We start from the raw sequence: 17,857 nt of genomic DNA on the forward strand, positions 1-17,857 counted from the left end.
TGTTTATTTTGTTTCATTTCATAATTTTTATTACTGTGTTATTAGGATTCTTTACAGAGACCCATTTTCCATTATTTTGCTCACTATTATAAATAGCATCACCCCACCTACTAGTTGATGAAATGATGATGTAACTTCCTGTAATGCAGCACTTACATTTTGTGTCACAGAGTATATTGCTGTTTCAATCCAATTCTAGGGATGAAGACATGGAGTCAAGACACTCAGATGGTGAAGGGAGCCCTGGTTCTTACTCCCAAAAGGGCATAAAAATATAAATCATCAAGTCTCTTCCTTCCTTGACGTGTATTAGTGCAATACTGGAATGATCTCAGGATGAACGGGATGTGTTTTGGAGGCAGTCGTACGTTTGCAGTATATATTTGTTATTTTAAGTGCGGTGGCGTCTGCAGTAACAACTTGACATGGACAGACTGTGCTTCAGCTGAAAAGAAAAGTTGCTTTCTGAATCGCTAATGTTTAAATAACTTGTTCAGAAAGAGAAACTGCAAAAGCTCTTTCAAGGATTGTTCATCCATTAAACAGAAATCTGTGATTATTTGTTCACCCTCCTCAATCCAAACCTGTGTATAAATATTTCACTGGAATACAAAAGGACAAGTTATCAAATAAAATATTAATAAATAGTACAGGTTTAAGAATGAGACTCTTTTAGCGTATCTGCAATAATAATGTTTTTGAACAAGCCTTTATTTGGCTTCTAGCTGTTTATCTTGAAAATGGAAAAGGTGCTGGCGATTTCTCTTCCAAACAACCACCAACAATTGTAGCAGTACCCAGAATCCTCTCTTCCTGCTCTGCTGCACTTCTCTGTTCACTGTGTGCAGAAGAGATCATATCTCAGATCTTCATGTTCTCCATATCTCTATGTGCTATCACAAGAACAGCGCTCTCATGTGTCAACCGCTCCTCATCACATTTGGCTTTCAGTTGTTCAGGCCTTTCAGTGTCGAGACCATTCATTTTGATATATGCAATAAAAACAGATATTTCCCAACTTCAGAAACAGGCTTGTGTTGCTTATATTCAAACACAAGCCTCGTATATGATTTCTAATACTGAAATTAATGGCTGAATCTCACAAAACCCGGCCAAGGTCATGTTTCACTCCAAAATAAAATACTAATGATTAATTTAAGATATATATATATATATATATATATATATATATATATATATATATATTTACACACACAGTGCTTTAAGTGGACTGGTATGCACCGGTACTCAGTACCGCCACTTCCAAATATAGCTCTTGAGCCTACCGCCACCTCTCCGTGCGCCCAGAACGTGCTTTTCGCGTACTGGTACGTTCATTTGGACATCTGTTTTAATAGAGGTTTTAATAATTTGCCTGCGCTGCCGCTTTTCAGAAGTGCCCTCCACAATGCACGCTTCCTAATTCTTCCTAGTTCGGAGTATGAGGCGTGAATCATTTGAACCTGTTCGGGAGTTCGTAGCGGGTTTGCGAATCATTTGAGTCAGTTTGGAGATCGCAAATCATTTGAATCAGTTCGGGAGTTCGGAGCGGCTTCGCGGATCATTTGAATCAATTCGAGAGTTCGTAGCTGGTTCGCGAATCATTTGAGTCAGTTCGGGAGTTCGGAGCGGGATTGCGAATCCTTTGAGTCAGTTCGGGAGTTCGGAGCGGCTTCGCGGATCATTTGAATCAATTCGAGAGTTCGGAGCTGGTTCGCGAATCATTTGAGTCAGTTTGGGAGTTCGGAGCGGGATCACGAAACATTTGAGTCAGTTCGGGAGTTCGGAGTGGGTTCGCGAATCATTGAGTCAATTTGGGGATCGCAAATAATTTGAATCAGCTCGGGAGTTCGGAGCGGCTTCGCGGATCATTTGAATCAATTCGAGAGTTCGTAGTGGGTTCTTGAATTATTTGAGTCAGTTCGGGAGTTCGGAGCCAGATCGCGAATAATTTGAATCAGTTCGGGAGTTCGTAGCGGGTTTGCGAATCATTTGAGTCAGTTCGGGAGTTCAAAGCGGGTTAGCGAATCGTTTGAGTCAGTTTGGTGATCACGAATCATTTGAGTCAGTTCGGGAGTTCGTAGTGGGTTCGCGAATCATTTGAGTCAGTGCTTTAAGTGGGCTGGTACGCACTGGTACTCAGTACCACCACTTCCAAATATAGCTCTTGAGCTCTTTGTGCGCCCAGAACGTGCTTTTAGCTTACCGGTATGTTCATTTGGACATCTGTTTTAATAGAGTTTTTAATCCTTTGCCTGCGCTGCCGCTTTTCAGAGCGCCCTTCATAGTGCACGCTTCCTAATTCTTCCTAGTTCAGAGTATGGAGCTTGAATCATTTGAACCAGTTCAGGAGTTCGGAGCGGGTTCGCGAATCATTTGAGTCAGTTTGGAGATCGCGAATCATTTGAATCAGTTCGGGAGTTCGGAGCGGGATTGCGAATCCTTTGAGTCAGTTTGGAAGTTTGAATGCAGAAATGTAGTAGCTCTTTCTAAGGGTATTTTTTCAAAATCCTTTTGCACATTTTATTTATGTTCAGTAGTTCTTTATAGCTCAAGCAAATCCACAAACTAATAAATGGATTTATTATTAAGGTCGCCTGTTGACTCCTTCAATATAGTTGTTGTTACCTCAGCGGATGAGGGGAGTCAGAAAATAATATTTTTTTTTGGCTATAATAGAGTACCGGCATCTCTTTTGGGCCACTTAAAGCACTGTATATATATATATATATATATATATATATATATATATATATATATATATATATATATATATATATATATATATATATATATATATATATATATATATATATATATATATATATATATATATATATTACTTAAATTAAAGTATTTGTATATCTTAAGATGTTGTGCTGTTTTAATTGAAGCTGATTTCATTACATGAGTTAAAAAAGACATCACAGTGCAGTATGCAAATATATATATTTTGTTTTCTTGAGGTGAAATCTGACCTGGATTTGTTGTCACCTTCATAGATAAATATTAACACAACAAATCAGTGTTGTGTTCAGTATGTTTCAGTATTATGATTCATGCACAATGGCAAGAAGATGCAGCATAAAATATTAAATATGAGGTAAGTGAGTTTTGATACAGACACGCTGTGAAATAAATATATGTGTGCTGCTGTTTGTGAAATAAACATAGAGATATGCATTAAAGATCAAGAAACATAAATACTGGATTAATTAAGGACTTAAATGAGTTCTTATAAAATCTCTTTTGTAATGTGATGTTGATATTAATAATAATTTAGAAGAACAGGAAATGTTTGTATTGGGAACAAAAAAGCCCTTTTTTAAGTCTTTCATTGTTAGCCTTTCAGATATTGATGTATAAAAATGAGTGTATTAAACATTTCTATACTCTTAGACACCAATAACAAAGACATTGCTTCCCTATAAATTCTTTTAAAGTTATTTCTTGAGAAATATAAAGCATAGATAATATATATTCTGTATATGAGATGATATATATTTAATTCTTGTAGCCAAACTGTGTGCAATAAATATGCCTTGATACTGTAGCAATGTTGAACAGCACAATGAAGATTTATTAATGATTCCTTCTCGTGACCCTTCTGACCTCTGCTTGTGAAATGTGTCTGACCCCATGACCCTTTGTCTGACCTTTGTTAATAAAAAATCACGTCGTTGTGACAGACGTGAGCGGACTTGAAATAAACATGCTTCTGTCTTTTTTAGCAGTACTGAAGTATAACTTTGTCTTTGTTTTTGTTGTTGTTTTTTATTACGTTTGCGTTTCAATTTTGTACAAGCATATAATGTGCAATTATCAATGGAATAAAATATCAAATCACATTTCTTTTTAAACCTAAACTGTGGAAATCCTTATTTACTTATGCTTAAGTCTAGAATTAGTCATTCTGCAATAAATAAATGTTAAATTCATGTCTGTTTCATATCAGTATACGTCAAAACAATATCAGATCTATCACCGAACCCATTATCCAATTAAAGCTTTACAATTCAAATCAATTGCATGCATTTAATATCAATCACCTTATCATCTATATATTGTCTTGTCATCATATATCAATCCAGACATCACAAAACACTTCACTTTAGTTCACTTGATAATCACATCACTTTTGGGCCTACTAAAGTGCTTTGCTCTGCAGTATCTGATGTGATTTCCAGAAACGAGAACGTCCTTGTTTTGTGTATAAAGCCAAACGTCACTTCGATGTGCGCTGGCGGCCAGTTCAATGGCGTGTAATTGCTGGAATAAGCTGCCAGTAAGAGCGGCAGGCATCGTTAGAAGCCGTGCAACGTGGCCCATTTTCATTTATCAGCTCGCTTATTCCCATGGGATGATGGAAATATGTCATTACATGAGATAATGAGACATATTCTTGATGGAATTTCTCATAGTATGCTTTTCAGATTGGACCAAATCAGCCACTACAACAGTTAATACCGCAATCGAAGCGTTTATCGATGATATTTGTGGCTGATTAACACTTATCTTTGATTTTCTGATCTCAATAATGTCTGTGGGATTTGGAACTAATAATGTCTTTCTGTTTCTTGTCCTTTCTTTCTCCTTGGCTTTCTTGTTTTCTGTGAAGACTCATGGTTGTGGAAGACGAGCTGAGGGTAGGGGTGATGCCTGAGCAGAAACCCAGGATGTTCGCAGACCAGGTCTGTCCTCTTATTCTGGATCTCTCCTGCACTGTTCGGTCCGTTGTTTGCGTGTATGTCTGTCTATGTTCATGCCGGAATGCCTTTGCTTGTGTGCTTTGCCTGTCAAACCGCTTTAGAGGACTGATTTCCATCGCTGATGTATGATGATTTGTAGGTCAGAACTCACAGATCATTGATTTGATCCACTTGAGGAAAAGTAGCACTGAATTCTGATGCTAAAGCTGAACTATCTCAGAGGAAACTTTTTTTTTTTTTTTTGCTCAGATGTTACACCTTTTCAACTTTTTCCATTGTGTATATATATATATATATATATCAGAATGCATTCTGTTATGAAAGCATACTTAAACTTTGAGGACAAAAATATATATAAATATATATAATGTATAAGCCCAAAACTTTTGATTTTGGTTTGGTCTTTTTGGATTTCTAAAATACAGCAAAAACAGTACATTTCTGAAATATTATTATTACAATTTAAAATATCATGTTTCTATCTGCATATATTTCTAAATGTTATTTATTCCTGTTATCAAAGCTGTATTTTCAGCATCATTCCTCCAGGCTTCAGTGTCACATGATCCTTCAGAAATCATTCTGATTTGCTGCTTAATAAACATATCCTATTATTATAAACATTGAAAGCACTTAGGCTGTTTAATATTTTCTGTGTAAAACATTTTTCATTATTTATTTTTTGATGAATGTAAAGTTCAAAACAACACCATTCATATATGTATTTACTGCCGCTTTTGATCAGTTGAATGCATCCTTGCTGAATAAAAGAATACATTTCTTTCAGAGAAAACTAACCCAAAACTTTTGAATGGTACAGTCCTGTATTTCACATTAGAAGTAACCAATGAGAAATCTGTTTTATAGAATTCATGGAACATAGCTCAGATCCTTTGCTCTTGCTAAGTGTTCATACAGAAATATTTGAGATTTGATAGCAGATTTGATATCTTGGCAGATCTGAGCACAGTTTGAGACACTGTTAGGGTCTTTTTCCTCCTCCAGTTATTCTTATTGCTGTCTAGGAAAAATGATTTATATATTACAGAAATATTTCCAATGGGATAGTACAAAAAAATACATGTACTTCTATACATAATGCATTTTTGAAGCATCATTTGCTCAGTGTCGCTTTACCTCAAGTGGAGAGATATTTAGTTAAGCATTAAACTCCAGTACCTCCTGTAGGGATGTCAAATGCTTCATGTGTCATCCTTCTTTTTTCTGCTTTGATTTCTCATAAATGGTGCATCACTGTACTGTATGTTTCAACAAACACCAAATTCTCAGCAGCTGCAGTCTGTGCACACGTCACTCGACCGCTCTGAGCAAACACTCCAGCTGGCTCTAAATCAACTTCCGATTTGACTTTGAAAGAAGAAAATCAATTATCTTGTTCCTGACAAGATAAGATAAGATAAAAGGAGTGAGCTGCTGCACGTATAACTGAGGGATCAGGAAAGCTGCTGAGTGGACAGAACCTCAGACTGACGTTCAGCGCTGTCAGCACAGATGCTCCTGCAGAATACAGTTAGTGTGTGAAAGAAAGCAGCCCTGGAGATGAAGCTCAGGTGGGTACCAGGAGATGTTTGGAAGAGGCCTAAATGCAGGGTTCCGGAAGGGAACATCTTTTTAACTTCTATTTAGCACATTTAGATTCCCCCAATAATAAAAAAAAAGAAAAGAAAGATTCTGTCTGGGCCTTATAAACATTATTTATCCTGATGCACTTTATATAAATGCATTTAATATTTAATATATTAAATAATTTAATATTATTAATTTCCTTAATGAAGTAAAAAATAAAAGTGTAAAAAGCTGTTCATTTCATATTTGTACTGTTATATATTTGTATCTATTCAGTTAATAATAAACATAATTTTAACACAATATTTATATTTTTTTCACTGCAGTGAAAGTTTAAAATAATAAAAATAATAATAGCAAAAATGTTTTTGAAAGGGGTCTCTAATGCTTACCAATTCTGCATTTTTTTGATCAAAGATACAATAAAATGGAATATTGTTAAATATTTTTACTAATGTTTTCTATTTTAATATATTTAATATACTATTAAATATATTATAAAGTTATATTTTATAATGTGCTATATATTATATAAAAATGTGATAAAATATATGATAAAATGTATATTATAGAATATAATTTTAATATATTAAATATAATTTATCTTTGAACTTTCAGCAGCCATTAATTCAGGTTATCATTATCAGTTGCAACTAATGCACAGTGATTAATAAAGAAAAAAAAACCATTGGAACAAAAAAAAAACTATTGACCAGCAGGGTAAATAATTATAAAAAAATCATGCTGCATTAGAAACTGATTATTTTCTTTTCCAAAGTCACTCTGATTTCAGCAAGAGAGAAGTTTGTGTTTGTAAATCGTCTGGTTTCGAACTGTCCCATAGTTTTTAATGATGCGTCTCTGTCAGTTCTGTGTTCGCTCATGTGCTTGGCAGACGTTCACAAGCTGTCTGTTTGTTTTTGTTCTGCCGTTTTTCCTTTTATTATGTCAGGTGCATTGAGCCAGTAGCATGTCCCTGTTCCCAGATTATTTGGATCGTGAGCGCTAAAGAATTATTCTGTTGTATTTGTAGAGAAGAGTTTTGTTTAGCTTGTAGCTGCATGTTGGCTGCAGAATCATTATGATGAACACAGACTTCAACACAGATTTTCTTTGCCCTTCACTTATGTGGTGAGGTTTGTGTGTGTATCTTGATGGACATTTAAATGTTTGTCTGGGAATTTTTTATGTGTTTTTGTGTCAGTGCGTGCATGCGTGTTTCCTCATGCATGCTGATCCGGTCTCACGGACACGCACTCACTTTGCCTGCTCACAACCCTCACATACACACGATTCTCTCCTCTCCTCTTCTCCTTTTGTGTGTTGATGAGATACGGTGATTTCTCTTAGGGGAGGCGGCAGTCCATCTTAGTTCAGCCCCGCCTTGCGCCCGTCCCACTGCGAATGAACAGGTAACGACTCACCTCACTGTGACCCGCCCACTCCACCCTGTCTCCTCCCACATCCACTGTATGTACACTGGACTCGTCTACACACACTGCACCTCGCCTGCACAAAGTCATATGCACCTGTACTTCCCAGCAGTAAAGAAAAAAAAAAAAAAACTAGAATAAATGTTGGCTTGGTCAAATCTGAGGAAAAAGCCTTAGTTTATGTTTTGAGAGATTTGAAGATTCATACAGACAGATAGATAGATGTGCAGTCGGACAGACAGACAAAAAGATATATAGATAGACTGACAGATGGACGGATGGATGGATAAAAGAAAAAAAGGAAGAAAGAAAAAAAGAAAGACGGACAGACAGACAGACAAAAAAGACAGATAGATGGATGGATGGATGGATGGATGGATGGATGGATGGATGGATTGATGGATGGATGGATAAAAGAAAGAAAGAAAGAAAGAAAGAAAGAAAGAAAGAAAGAAAGAAAGAAAGAAAGAAAGAAAGAAAGAAAGAAAGAAGGAAGGACTGACAGACAGACAGATGATAGATGGATGGATAAAAGAAAAAGAAAGAAAGAAGGATGGACGGAGGATGGACAGACAGACAGATGATAGACAGATGGATGGATAGTAATTTTAATTTGAAGATTGGGCTGAGAAGTACATGACTTAATTTAGCTGTTATTTTAATTTTATATATGTATGCATGTATATATATATATATATATATATATATATATATATATATATATATATATATATATATATATATATATATATTTACATGTTCAAATAAAACTTCTACTATTAAGAGAAAGAAAGAAAGAAAGAAAGAAAGAAAGAAAGAAAGAAAGAAAGAAAGAAGGATGGACGGACAGACAGACAGACAGATGGTGGACAGATGGATGATAAAAGATAGATAGAATAGAATAGAATAGAAGTTTGACAAATTGTTTGTCAAGGTAACTTGATAAAAACATGCTGAGAAATCAGTTCTGCTGATGTAAAGAGAGACATTCTAGCAAAAAGTCCATTAAAAACTAAGCAAGATTGATAAATTTAATAATGACAGCATTTTGATGAGTGATTATCAAATGCTGAGTATCCTGGAAATCATTTTGCTGCCATGTCCTGTTTCAAAGAGATGCTTTGTGTTGTGTGTGTGTGTGTGGGGGGGGGGGGGGGGGGGGGTGTTTGTTTGCAGTAGGCTTCTCATAAGTTCAGCATAATCTGACACTATGTAGAGGTGCGCAGGGCATATGGCTCAGTGCAAGGTGCAGAACTTCTCATCATCATGTCCATTCTATCAACATCATCACCATTACACTCTGAAACTGATGATGATGAATTTGGGGAAATCTCCGTATCTTTCTCTGTGCCGCCCTGGCTTGGGTCAGGGGTGCGTTATCAGCGTGCATGAGATCCTTGATGGGTGTGAGTGTACATAGTATGTGTTCATGCTTTTGTTGCGATGTTTAGAGCGCTTTTGGTGATTTCAAAGTACGTGTGTAGATATTTGTGCACTGAGTGGTGTATAGCTGTTTCGCTAGTTTGTTGCATAGAAATGCAATGTTCATGGTTGCGTTAATAACTCATTTTATGCACTGTTTATTTTGGGTAAATGAAGACATGCAATGCTCATGTCAGTTAAAAAGGTGAATGTATGTGGTGCTGCTCAATGTATTTGTGATTTTGTTCGCTCCAGATGACGGTTTTATAAGGTTTTTGGGTCCTAAAGAGCTGTAGAAACACATCCGAACGTCTCAAACCTTTCTTTTGTACCTAAATTTTTTGACCTACCAATTCAACCGAGACTTTGATTTGACCACCCAAAAAAAGCAATGGTTCCAGACGAAAGTGACTGTCGTGTGAGTTGCAGTTCTGACAGAGATGCACACTTGGCTCCTGTTGTCGTCATCACTTGTCTTTCTGTTTAGTGTTGCAGCTAGATCCAATCCTCCGTTCCCCAACTCTAAATCCATATTCACTCTCAAATACTAGGTTCTGATTGAGAAGAGAAACAAACTGCACCAAAACGGAGTCAGACTGGCTTATGTTAGCAAAGCTAGCCACTTCGCTAATGTAACAGTCTGGAACCAAAGCAAATTCCTTGGTGTTAAAAACGTAGAACCCATTAAAGTTGAGCCCTTCACTCATAATTCTGGTAAAAATGAAGTCAAACACAAATAACAGGTGAGTATATTTAGAATGGTAAACATATTAGCAACAAATGATAAGTACACATGTTGTTGTCATATTGTTTTGTTGAACTTCTGAATGCATTAGCCTCAGGTTTAACCTCCGGTTGATTTAACTCCAATGTTTCCACCCCAATGCAGACTTCACTGAAAAGGACTGATCATGATGAAAAACACACTGAACATGATTTAGATATAAAATGAGCTGAGGCAGCTTTTGGCACTGCACTGCAACTCTGTAGGTAAGATTAGAGGATAAGAGCTAAAGAGCAAACAGTGTCTCCACTATTTGACAAAAAAGTTTGCTAATAATGTATTAGCCAAAATATTTTATACATATTTACATTTATAAATAGTTAAGTTGATTACACAATAATTAGATGTATACATATATACTGATTAAAGGGATAGTTCACCTTCAGTCCCCATTGACTTCCATAGAATGCAGGAAAATAAAAAACAATGGCAATCAACAGCTCAAGATGAACTATCCCTTTAAGAAAATAGAAATCATTTGGAATTCCTTTCAGTGTGACTCTTTTCTGCATGTTACATATAAGTGATACTATTTTCTGTGTTATGAGTGATTCGCTGAATTTTTCTCAACTGAGTTGTTGCAAACACTGATTCAAAACAACTACAGAACATATGAGTGACTCATTGAAACATCTCTCAAGCAATTAGTTCAAAAACACTAATTCATTCAGGTATGCACTAATACTCGATACATGAGTGATTCGTTGAATCATTCAATCACGATTCGTTCACAAACACTGACTCATTCAGGAATTAAATCAACCGCTTGGACACGCAAATTTGTTTGGAACTATTTTCATTGGCTGTGCAAAATAGACAAATATCTGTTAATATAGTCCCTAAAATGTAAGTTACTCATAGTTGTGATACTTGTCTTGAAAAATAGCACTCTTGCTTGTGTGATATTGCTTAATTAACAACCGGAGCACATGGTGCAGTATGGTCCTGAAAGGCTTATAAAAACAATGCAAACAACACCTTTATTTTCCCAATTTCAACTTGGAAATGCTTATCTAGTTTTTGCCGTTAGTGGCAAACAGTCTGGTGGTAAAGCATTTACAAATTGAATTGTACTGTCACTGTGAAAACTCCCTGAAATTCTTTTGGTTTAAACAAGTTTAAATAAGCTTTAACAGGTTTTGGAATTTTATAAATAATCATGCAATATAATACACATTTTGTTACACCTTTATGTAATGATTGACAGGTGGGAATGTGAATATGTTTATGCAATTGCTGTGGAATGCATTTTCAAGTTGTATTAATATGTAAAAATATCCCTACATTTTATTTTTGCTAATTATGTTACCGTCGCTTATGCTCACAAAAGCTGCATTTATTTGATAAAAACAGTGATATTTTATTTGGTAAAAACAGTAATATTTTGAAAAAAGCCAAATAAATAATACATTTAACATATTTTACATGTAATTTATTCCTGTAATGCAAAGCTGAATTCTTGCATTCATTACTCCAGTCTTCATTCACATGATCCTTCAGAAATCATTCTGATATGCTGATTTAGTGCTCAAGAAACATAAATTATGAATACAAATCAATAAATTATAAATGAAACATATTTTTGGTAAAAATTAAATTAAATTAAAAGTAGACACATAATTATTTAGTGAAAAATAATGTATGATACGACCCCTTTAATGGTAAATTAACCTCAATGAATAGTGCTCTTATTATTTAAAATCACATTTTGAGGAGATTTACCAAAGATAATCCAATAAGCAGGGCTTGAAACATACTGTTTCATTCTGTTTTTGACAACCACTCTGGCCTTCTGCAGTGCAACCTCACAAGAGCACAAGAACATCAACAGCAGATTTGTAATTCCCTCCTCATCCCTCTCTCTTCCTTTTCTTTGTGTCTATCCCTCTTTCCCTGAGCGATTCTCTGGATATTTTTATTCCCCCTTTACTGCTCTTCCAATCCCTTGTCACCTCAAATCTCTCTTTCTCCCTCTCACTCTGACCCTGTGACCTCCATTTGCTTTGATCTTCATGTTCTGTACTTCCCTATCGATCTTCTTGCCATGGGAACTTCTCTGTTTTGCATTCCATTTGCTGATTTTTTTTTTTGGAATCTTCATCCCTCCATCCCTCCTCCTCTTTGCCTGCTCTCTCTCTCTTCTCCTCCCCGTTCCTCCCTCTCTCTGTCTCGCTAGGAAAAGCAGCTTTCCGCCTTGGATTCAGCAGACCCCAGTGTGAGTTTTGGAGGAGAATTGACCAGCACTCCTGGCGTTGTGGGAGTCTCCCAATCGGACAAATCCTGCACCCAATCCTCCCTGAACGGAATCTTGTCCTTCCCATTAGCCTCCCCTCCTCATTCCCGTCCAGCTGAACGGAGAGTTCTCCGGCAAACAAAAATCAGCAACGGCATCGAGGGCAAGTTTGGAGGGGGAGCAGGTCAATAACAACGCTGACCAAAACCAAGATAATTTATTAGGAATTCCGATGAAAAATTCACATCTTTATGGATGAAGCTTCTGTGGATGTTTTATTTCGTGCATTAGACTGAGGGCAAGTGGGAGGTGGAACCATTACTTGCACCATCCAAAACAAAAGGGCTCTCCATCAGATCAGATATGTTATTCCAAAATCACATTTTCTTTGGATCGAATTTAAAAGCCCCTTGCACATACAGTACCTCTGCCACCACAAGTCATCCAAAACACTGGAAAGTGCTTGGTTCAGGTTCCAGGTTTTTTTGACTGAGGTCCCTTATATTGTGTAAAAAAAAATCCCAAGAAGCTGGGAATGACCCCAGGACCAGTGGGCAAACAAACTATACATATGTTTCGAAGTGTATAGAGATAGAAATGTGACTCACGAACACATGCCAGCTTTGTCTTGAGGATTTTGTTATGTCGTCTGGCTTTCCTAGTGCCTTTCTGTATCTCCTGACAGGGTTTTCAAACGAACACAAGAATAACGACAGCAGAATTACAGAAATGGTTGTGCAAACGCAGCACTCTTCTCAAGATTGCTCACTTAGAAGAGATTGATGTGTTCTTCTGCCTCAATGTAATGCTGGAAATGTCCAGCTCTGGAATATGACCATGATTCAGTGTTTTTTTTTTTTTTTTTTTTTTGTGGACAATGTCTTGTGGTGTTCGAATTGCCTCACTAGACTGAACTTGTGCAATGTTTTCTCTTCTCAATCTCAGAACCTATGTGTATTTAACTGGTGCTATGGATTCTCAAAGCATTGCTCTCTGTCACATCACAGCCTCCCATTCTGTTCATATGTGTCTTCGTCCTCCCATTAACTCCATAACGGGCCGATTTTGACTTTCGTTCAGTGTGTGTCTGCAACAGGAGATGAGCGCGAGGTGATCTCTGTCAGGGCACAAACCTTTTGTCTTTTTACTAAAACAAGATGCTTAGGCCAGAATGCAGTTGTGGTGATAAGGTTTTTTTTATATATACAGAAATTTTCTGTGTTTTTGTCTTAAGAGACAGTTTCAAAGTCAACATGAAAGTTAACATGAAAGCAATAAATTTTCATGTGACATTTTGGAGTAAAATGGGAAAAATTACTTTATTTGAACCATTAGGAATTCATTGGATTGTCAAAAAATTGGTGTTACATACTGGAATGGAGTCTGGTGGCTAAAAACAAAACTGATTCATGAAAGTTGTTTTAAATGTTTTTTTGTTAAAAGATTATGAAAACAACCCTGTTTTTATATAGAATAGCATGCACCAAATAATCATCAATAAGACGACTAAGAATGTACATTGAAAAGTAGACAATGACTCGCACCAAATAATCAGTACATTTACATTTATGCATTTGGCAGAAGCAATGCAACTTTTATTGCATTCAAGGTTTACATTTTATCAATTCTCTGCGAGGGAGTCGAACCCATGACCTACTGTTAGAGCTATGCTACAGAATTGCGAATAACAAGTTAACCATGGGTCCATTTTGTTTTCATGTTGACTTTAAAGTTGCTCAAGCAACTCTAAAGAAGTTTTTGGTAGTGTTGAATGGTCATTTTAGGAAATATCTTGTTAGAAAATAACTTGCTATAATTCCTCATTTGAGTATCTGGTACTGATTGTATTCCCCATCGCTCACTACAAGTTGTTTTATTGTTTGTTTTACAATTAATCAATTCATTGTCATGTTTCTACAGACTTGAGACATTCCCATGGCTTTGCTGATACAAGTCATTCATTTGTAACCCAGTTCATTGTTGATTGCCTTATTGTTGCATTGTAAACCGATAAAAGTTGTAACAGCTACACCAATACAGCAGGCCTAAATTAAGTTGTTACTGCACAATAAAAACACTGAGCTGTACTGTAATATTTATATAGATTGGGAAGGCACTAGAGAGAAGAATGGACTGATTGCCATTTTAGCTTTTAAGAGCTTCGAGGGCTATCTTTAAGTGACTTCTACTCCATTTAGTAATAATAAACAGGCGATTTCGTCAATGTCCCAAAAGCAGTTGAGGAAAAAGTGGGATAGCAGGGTTATCAGCTGAAAAAAATGTGCCATGACATGAATATACCTCAGACGTAAAATCGAATGACTCAGGTAAACTTTCAATTGCCTCACAGTTTAACGCAAACTGGATAGAAAAAAAACGCATTTTGAGTTGATCTGCCTATTTTGGTAGTTAGTCCATTTCTTCTCTGAGATTAGTAGCAGTGATTGGTCAGCGGCTCATCAAGCACCTCCTCTTTTCCCTGCATCTCCAGCCAATCACAAAGCTTCATGGAGGACAATCTGGAACCTAATTGGAGGCCTCACCTCGGACATTCGTCAGGTTGGCCAGGGTTTAATTCCAGAGCGCTGTCACGCGATTCGGTTGGTTGACAGAGGGGAAACTGAGGCTTTGACTCTGCGCCAGAGCCGATCCAAAGAAGAAATGTAGGTTCCCTTCCTCTGACGTGCCCTCTCTCTGATATAATTCGATATGATGACCGTTTGGGATGCTTAATGTCTGTCAGATGTCAGAGAGATGACGTCGCATGCAGCGTAGTGGTTCATTGAGAGAGCTGGAGAGGTTCTGAGGATCAGATCAATTTCAAAGGTGCTGTTTTTTTAGGTTCTTTACTAACTTCATGTAGGATATTGAACAGTCCTCTACTTCTCATTATGATCTTCATATGCCACATTCGCTCTGCCTGTCATGCCTGCCTGCGTCTTAGTCATGTCTTTTATTTTGGGGAAACTGGATATGCACAACCTTTTTTTTTTTTACCCTGAAGAGACGCTGATTTGTCCTTCAGCAGATTTGATAAGAGGCTGGAAATATCCAAACTTCTGTTTCCTGGTGGTTTTCTACTTCTTGACTGGACCTCACCCAGATGAGATCACGTATTTACATGCTGGTAATGTGAGACAAGACCTTTTGATCCGTAAATTTACGTGACAATCTCTTTGCAAAGAAAAATCGACAACCTGTTATTTTACCTGCTCCCTCTCCACGCACTTTGCTACGTCCTGGATCCTCGCAGACTCTTTGTATGTGAAAGAAAGATGGATTCTTTTACTTTTTAATTCTCTTTCCTTTTGCTGTGGAGTTCTTGATTTTGTGGAAAATACCGTTTGGAAGTGGGATCCTCTCGTTTTGAAATTTGGCAGTCGCACGTTTGTAGGATTGTGGGTAGTTTTGCGAAGCCAAGTTACTGTTTTAAATTGAACTTTATTTCCTTGTTTGGATGGCATTTCCAGGCAACACAGACATTTCTCTGCTTCCTTTTTACACCACTAGACAAAAATATAAATTTTGAGAGATCATGGAGGTCGAAAAATAATGTTGTGGGTGACTGTGTGTATATACAGTGTGTGTACAGTATTTGTGTATATACTGGATGTATGGATGGTTATATAATATAAGTATATATATATACATATACATGTATTTTGTACATAAAATATGTTTGTATATGCAGTGTACAGAATGTGTTCTTTTACACTGATTTCCCTTTTTCTCAATGTGGAAAAAGAAAAAGCAGAACAGAACTTTGTGGGAATTAAAACTCACATCGGCGACTCGTCGGCGGAGTTATTCAAAGCACTTTTCGCTCAGGCTGATTGTACGCAGTCTGAAACCCACAATGCATCGCCATGAGTCCAACACATGCTTTGCCGGTATAAAGCTTGCACTCTTTTTCTCACTGATTGAGGTTTTTTGTAACAGGTACTGGGTGACCAAGCAATGCTTGTACATAAATATATAGGCTTAATAACTACTGTATGTTTGCAAATATCAACTTTCCCAGAAAGGAGTCACCTGCTAGTCTTTGCAGCTTTTGCATCGCCATTTGCTTTCAATTTCAATGCGGTGCGTGCCGTGCGTCAGATGAGTTTTTTTGGGATCGCTGTAGAAGGTCGATCTCATGATAAGACGTCCCCATTTTACTCTGCTGATCTTTTGTATGGCCTGATGCTTTATTCCCTCATTACTTGCCTAGCAACTCTTCCATGCAAGTAATTTCTTCTTTGTCTCCTGTAAATGAATGGAGTTCCCATGATGTGCCTCTTTCTGATAAACTTCAGTTGGTCTCTGTCAGCCATAAGCCAATCACAGTCATCTTTCTTGACAAGCCATAAGCCTCGCCCCTAAATTTCCATTTTTGAAAAGGGCAGACACTTGGGAATTTTATTTCTTTTTGTATATATTAATAGAAAGAGTGGTATGTTAGAGTGTATTGACGATGTTTTTGGATTTGTTATGAATGTTGATATTCTGGTTATTGAATTCTGGTTATTATTGTAATAATATAATGACTGCTGTTATCATTTCATCATTCTTTAGTTTATTCAATACTGTTAAAGACTTTCGTTTCTTTTTGAATAAATCTGAATTTATATTTTTCGGGTGGGCTAATTATAGAAATGAAATCAATTAAACAGATGAATAAATAAATTAATTCTTATTGAATTCATTTATGACACTGAGAATTATGTTTTATCTATCTATCTATCTATCTATCTATCTATCTATCTATCTATCTATCTATCTATCTATCTATCTATCTATCTATCGTCTGTCTGAAGAAATAAAGTTGTGGCTGTTTCAGTTGATATTACTGACCCCACTCCCAGGTTCTACAACTCAACTGAAGAATATCCACTTTATTAATATCTTCAACTAAAGTAGAAGATAATAAGAAAGAAACATGATGGAGGCTTGTGATTTCAGTATTGCTGTGTCTTGTCAAACATGTTAAAAATGCAGCTGCCAGGTGATGCCTGCTGGTCCGTCTGCTAATCTTGACCAGAGACGAGGGGTTGATGAGAACATTTTCAATTGAAATTACTATTTTAAGGAGCTTGTGGCTGCATCTACAGTAAATTTCTGCATCTACAGTAAATAAGCATCTACAAATCTCTGAAATTTGTAGATGCTTAATGCCTGCAGAAAATATTTTAAACAATAAAATCAGGATAAACATGCAATTAAAATATTTGTACAAGTGTATTCGCCTTAAATTGGATGTTTTGAAACTAAAACTTTTGAGAACATTTTTCTACAGGGAAATTGCATATCTGACTTTACTTTCCATTCATAAAACTCTTCAGACATATTCATTACTTATGATATATGCAGGGCTGTATACCCTGTATATTATTATTATTATGCAGTAATTTTAGTAATTTATTCACAATTCCTAAATAACACTTCAGTAAATTAACATCAGTGCTTTTATAAAAAAAAAACATCCTAGCTGGATTTCTCTCATTTATTGACTACAGATATTCTCATATTATTAATATTAATAATATGATATTATGTATTGCATTGTTACCTTAAATATGCACTATATAGTGAAAGAGATGATATTTTAAGCAGTTATTTTTTTAGTAAGTTAAACCTGAAATGAGGTGTTATGTTAGAACAGTACTGTAATCATCAACAGAATTTAGAAGATACACACATCCAAGGT

The 17,857-nt window shown here is 36.3% G+C and overlaps 1 protein-coding gene across 8 annotated transcripts in view; it reads left to right on the plus strand.

Annotated features, from left to right (window-relative positions):
• LOC113059259 (ras/Rap GTPase-activating protein SynGAP-like) overlaps nucleotides 1-16,093 on the plus strand; it is a 109,590-nt gene extending 93,497 nt beyond the window's left edge. For 6 of the 8 annotated variants that reach the window (XM_026227626.1, XM_026227625.1, XM_026227628.1 and 3 more), the window contains 3 exons: nucleotides 4,619-4,691; nucleotides 7,647-7,708; nucleotides 14,660-16,093. In XM_026227626.1, the coding sequence (XP_026083411.1) occupies nucleotides 4,619-4,691; nucleotides 7,647-7,708; nucleotides 14,660-14,777 (253 nt within the window). In that variant the 3' untranslated portion in view covers nucleotides 14,778-16,093. Of the gene's footprint in view, nucleotides 1-199; nucleotides 1,124-4,618; nucleotides 4,692-7,646; nucleotides 7,709-12,111; nucleotides 12,430-14,659 lie in introns of those variants that run through there. The other 2 variants (XM_026227630.1, XM_026227632.1) reach the window with 2 other exon arrangements.
• The last annotated feature ends 1,764 nt before the right edge of the window (nucleotides 16,094-17,857 follow it).

Source organism: Carassius auratus, chromosome 41, assembly GCF_003368295.1.
Source record: "Carassius auratus strain Wakin chromosome 41, ASM336829v1, whole genome shotgun sequence".
In the NCBI taxonomy this organism is placed as follows: Eukaryota; Metazoa; Chordata; class Actinopteri; order Cypriniformes; family Cyprinidae; genus Carassius; species Carassius auratus.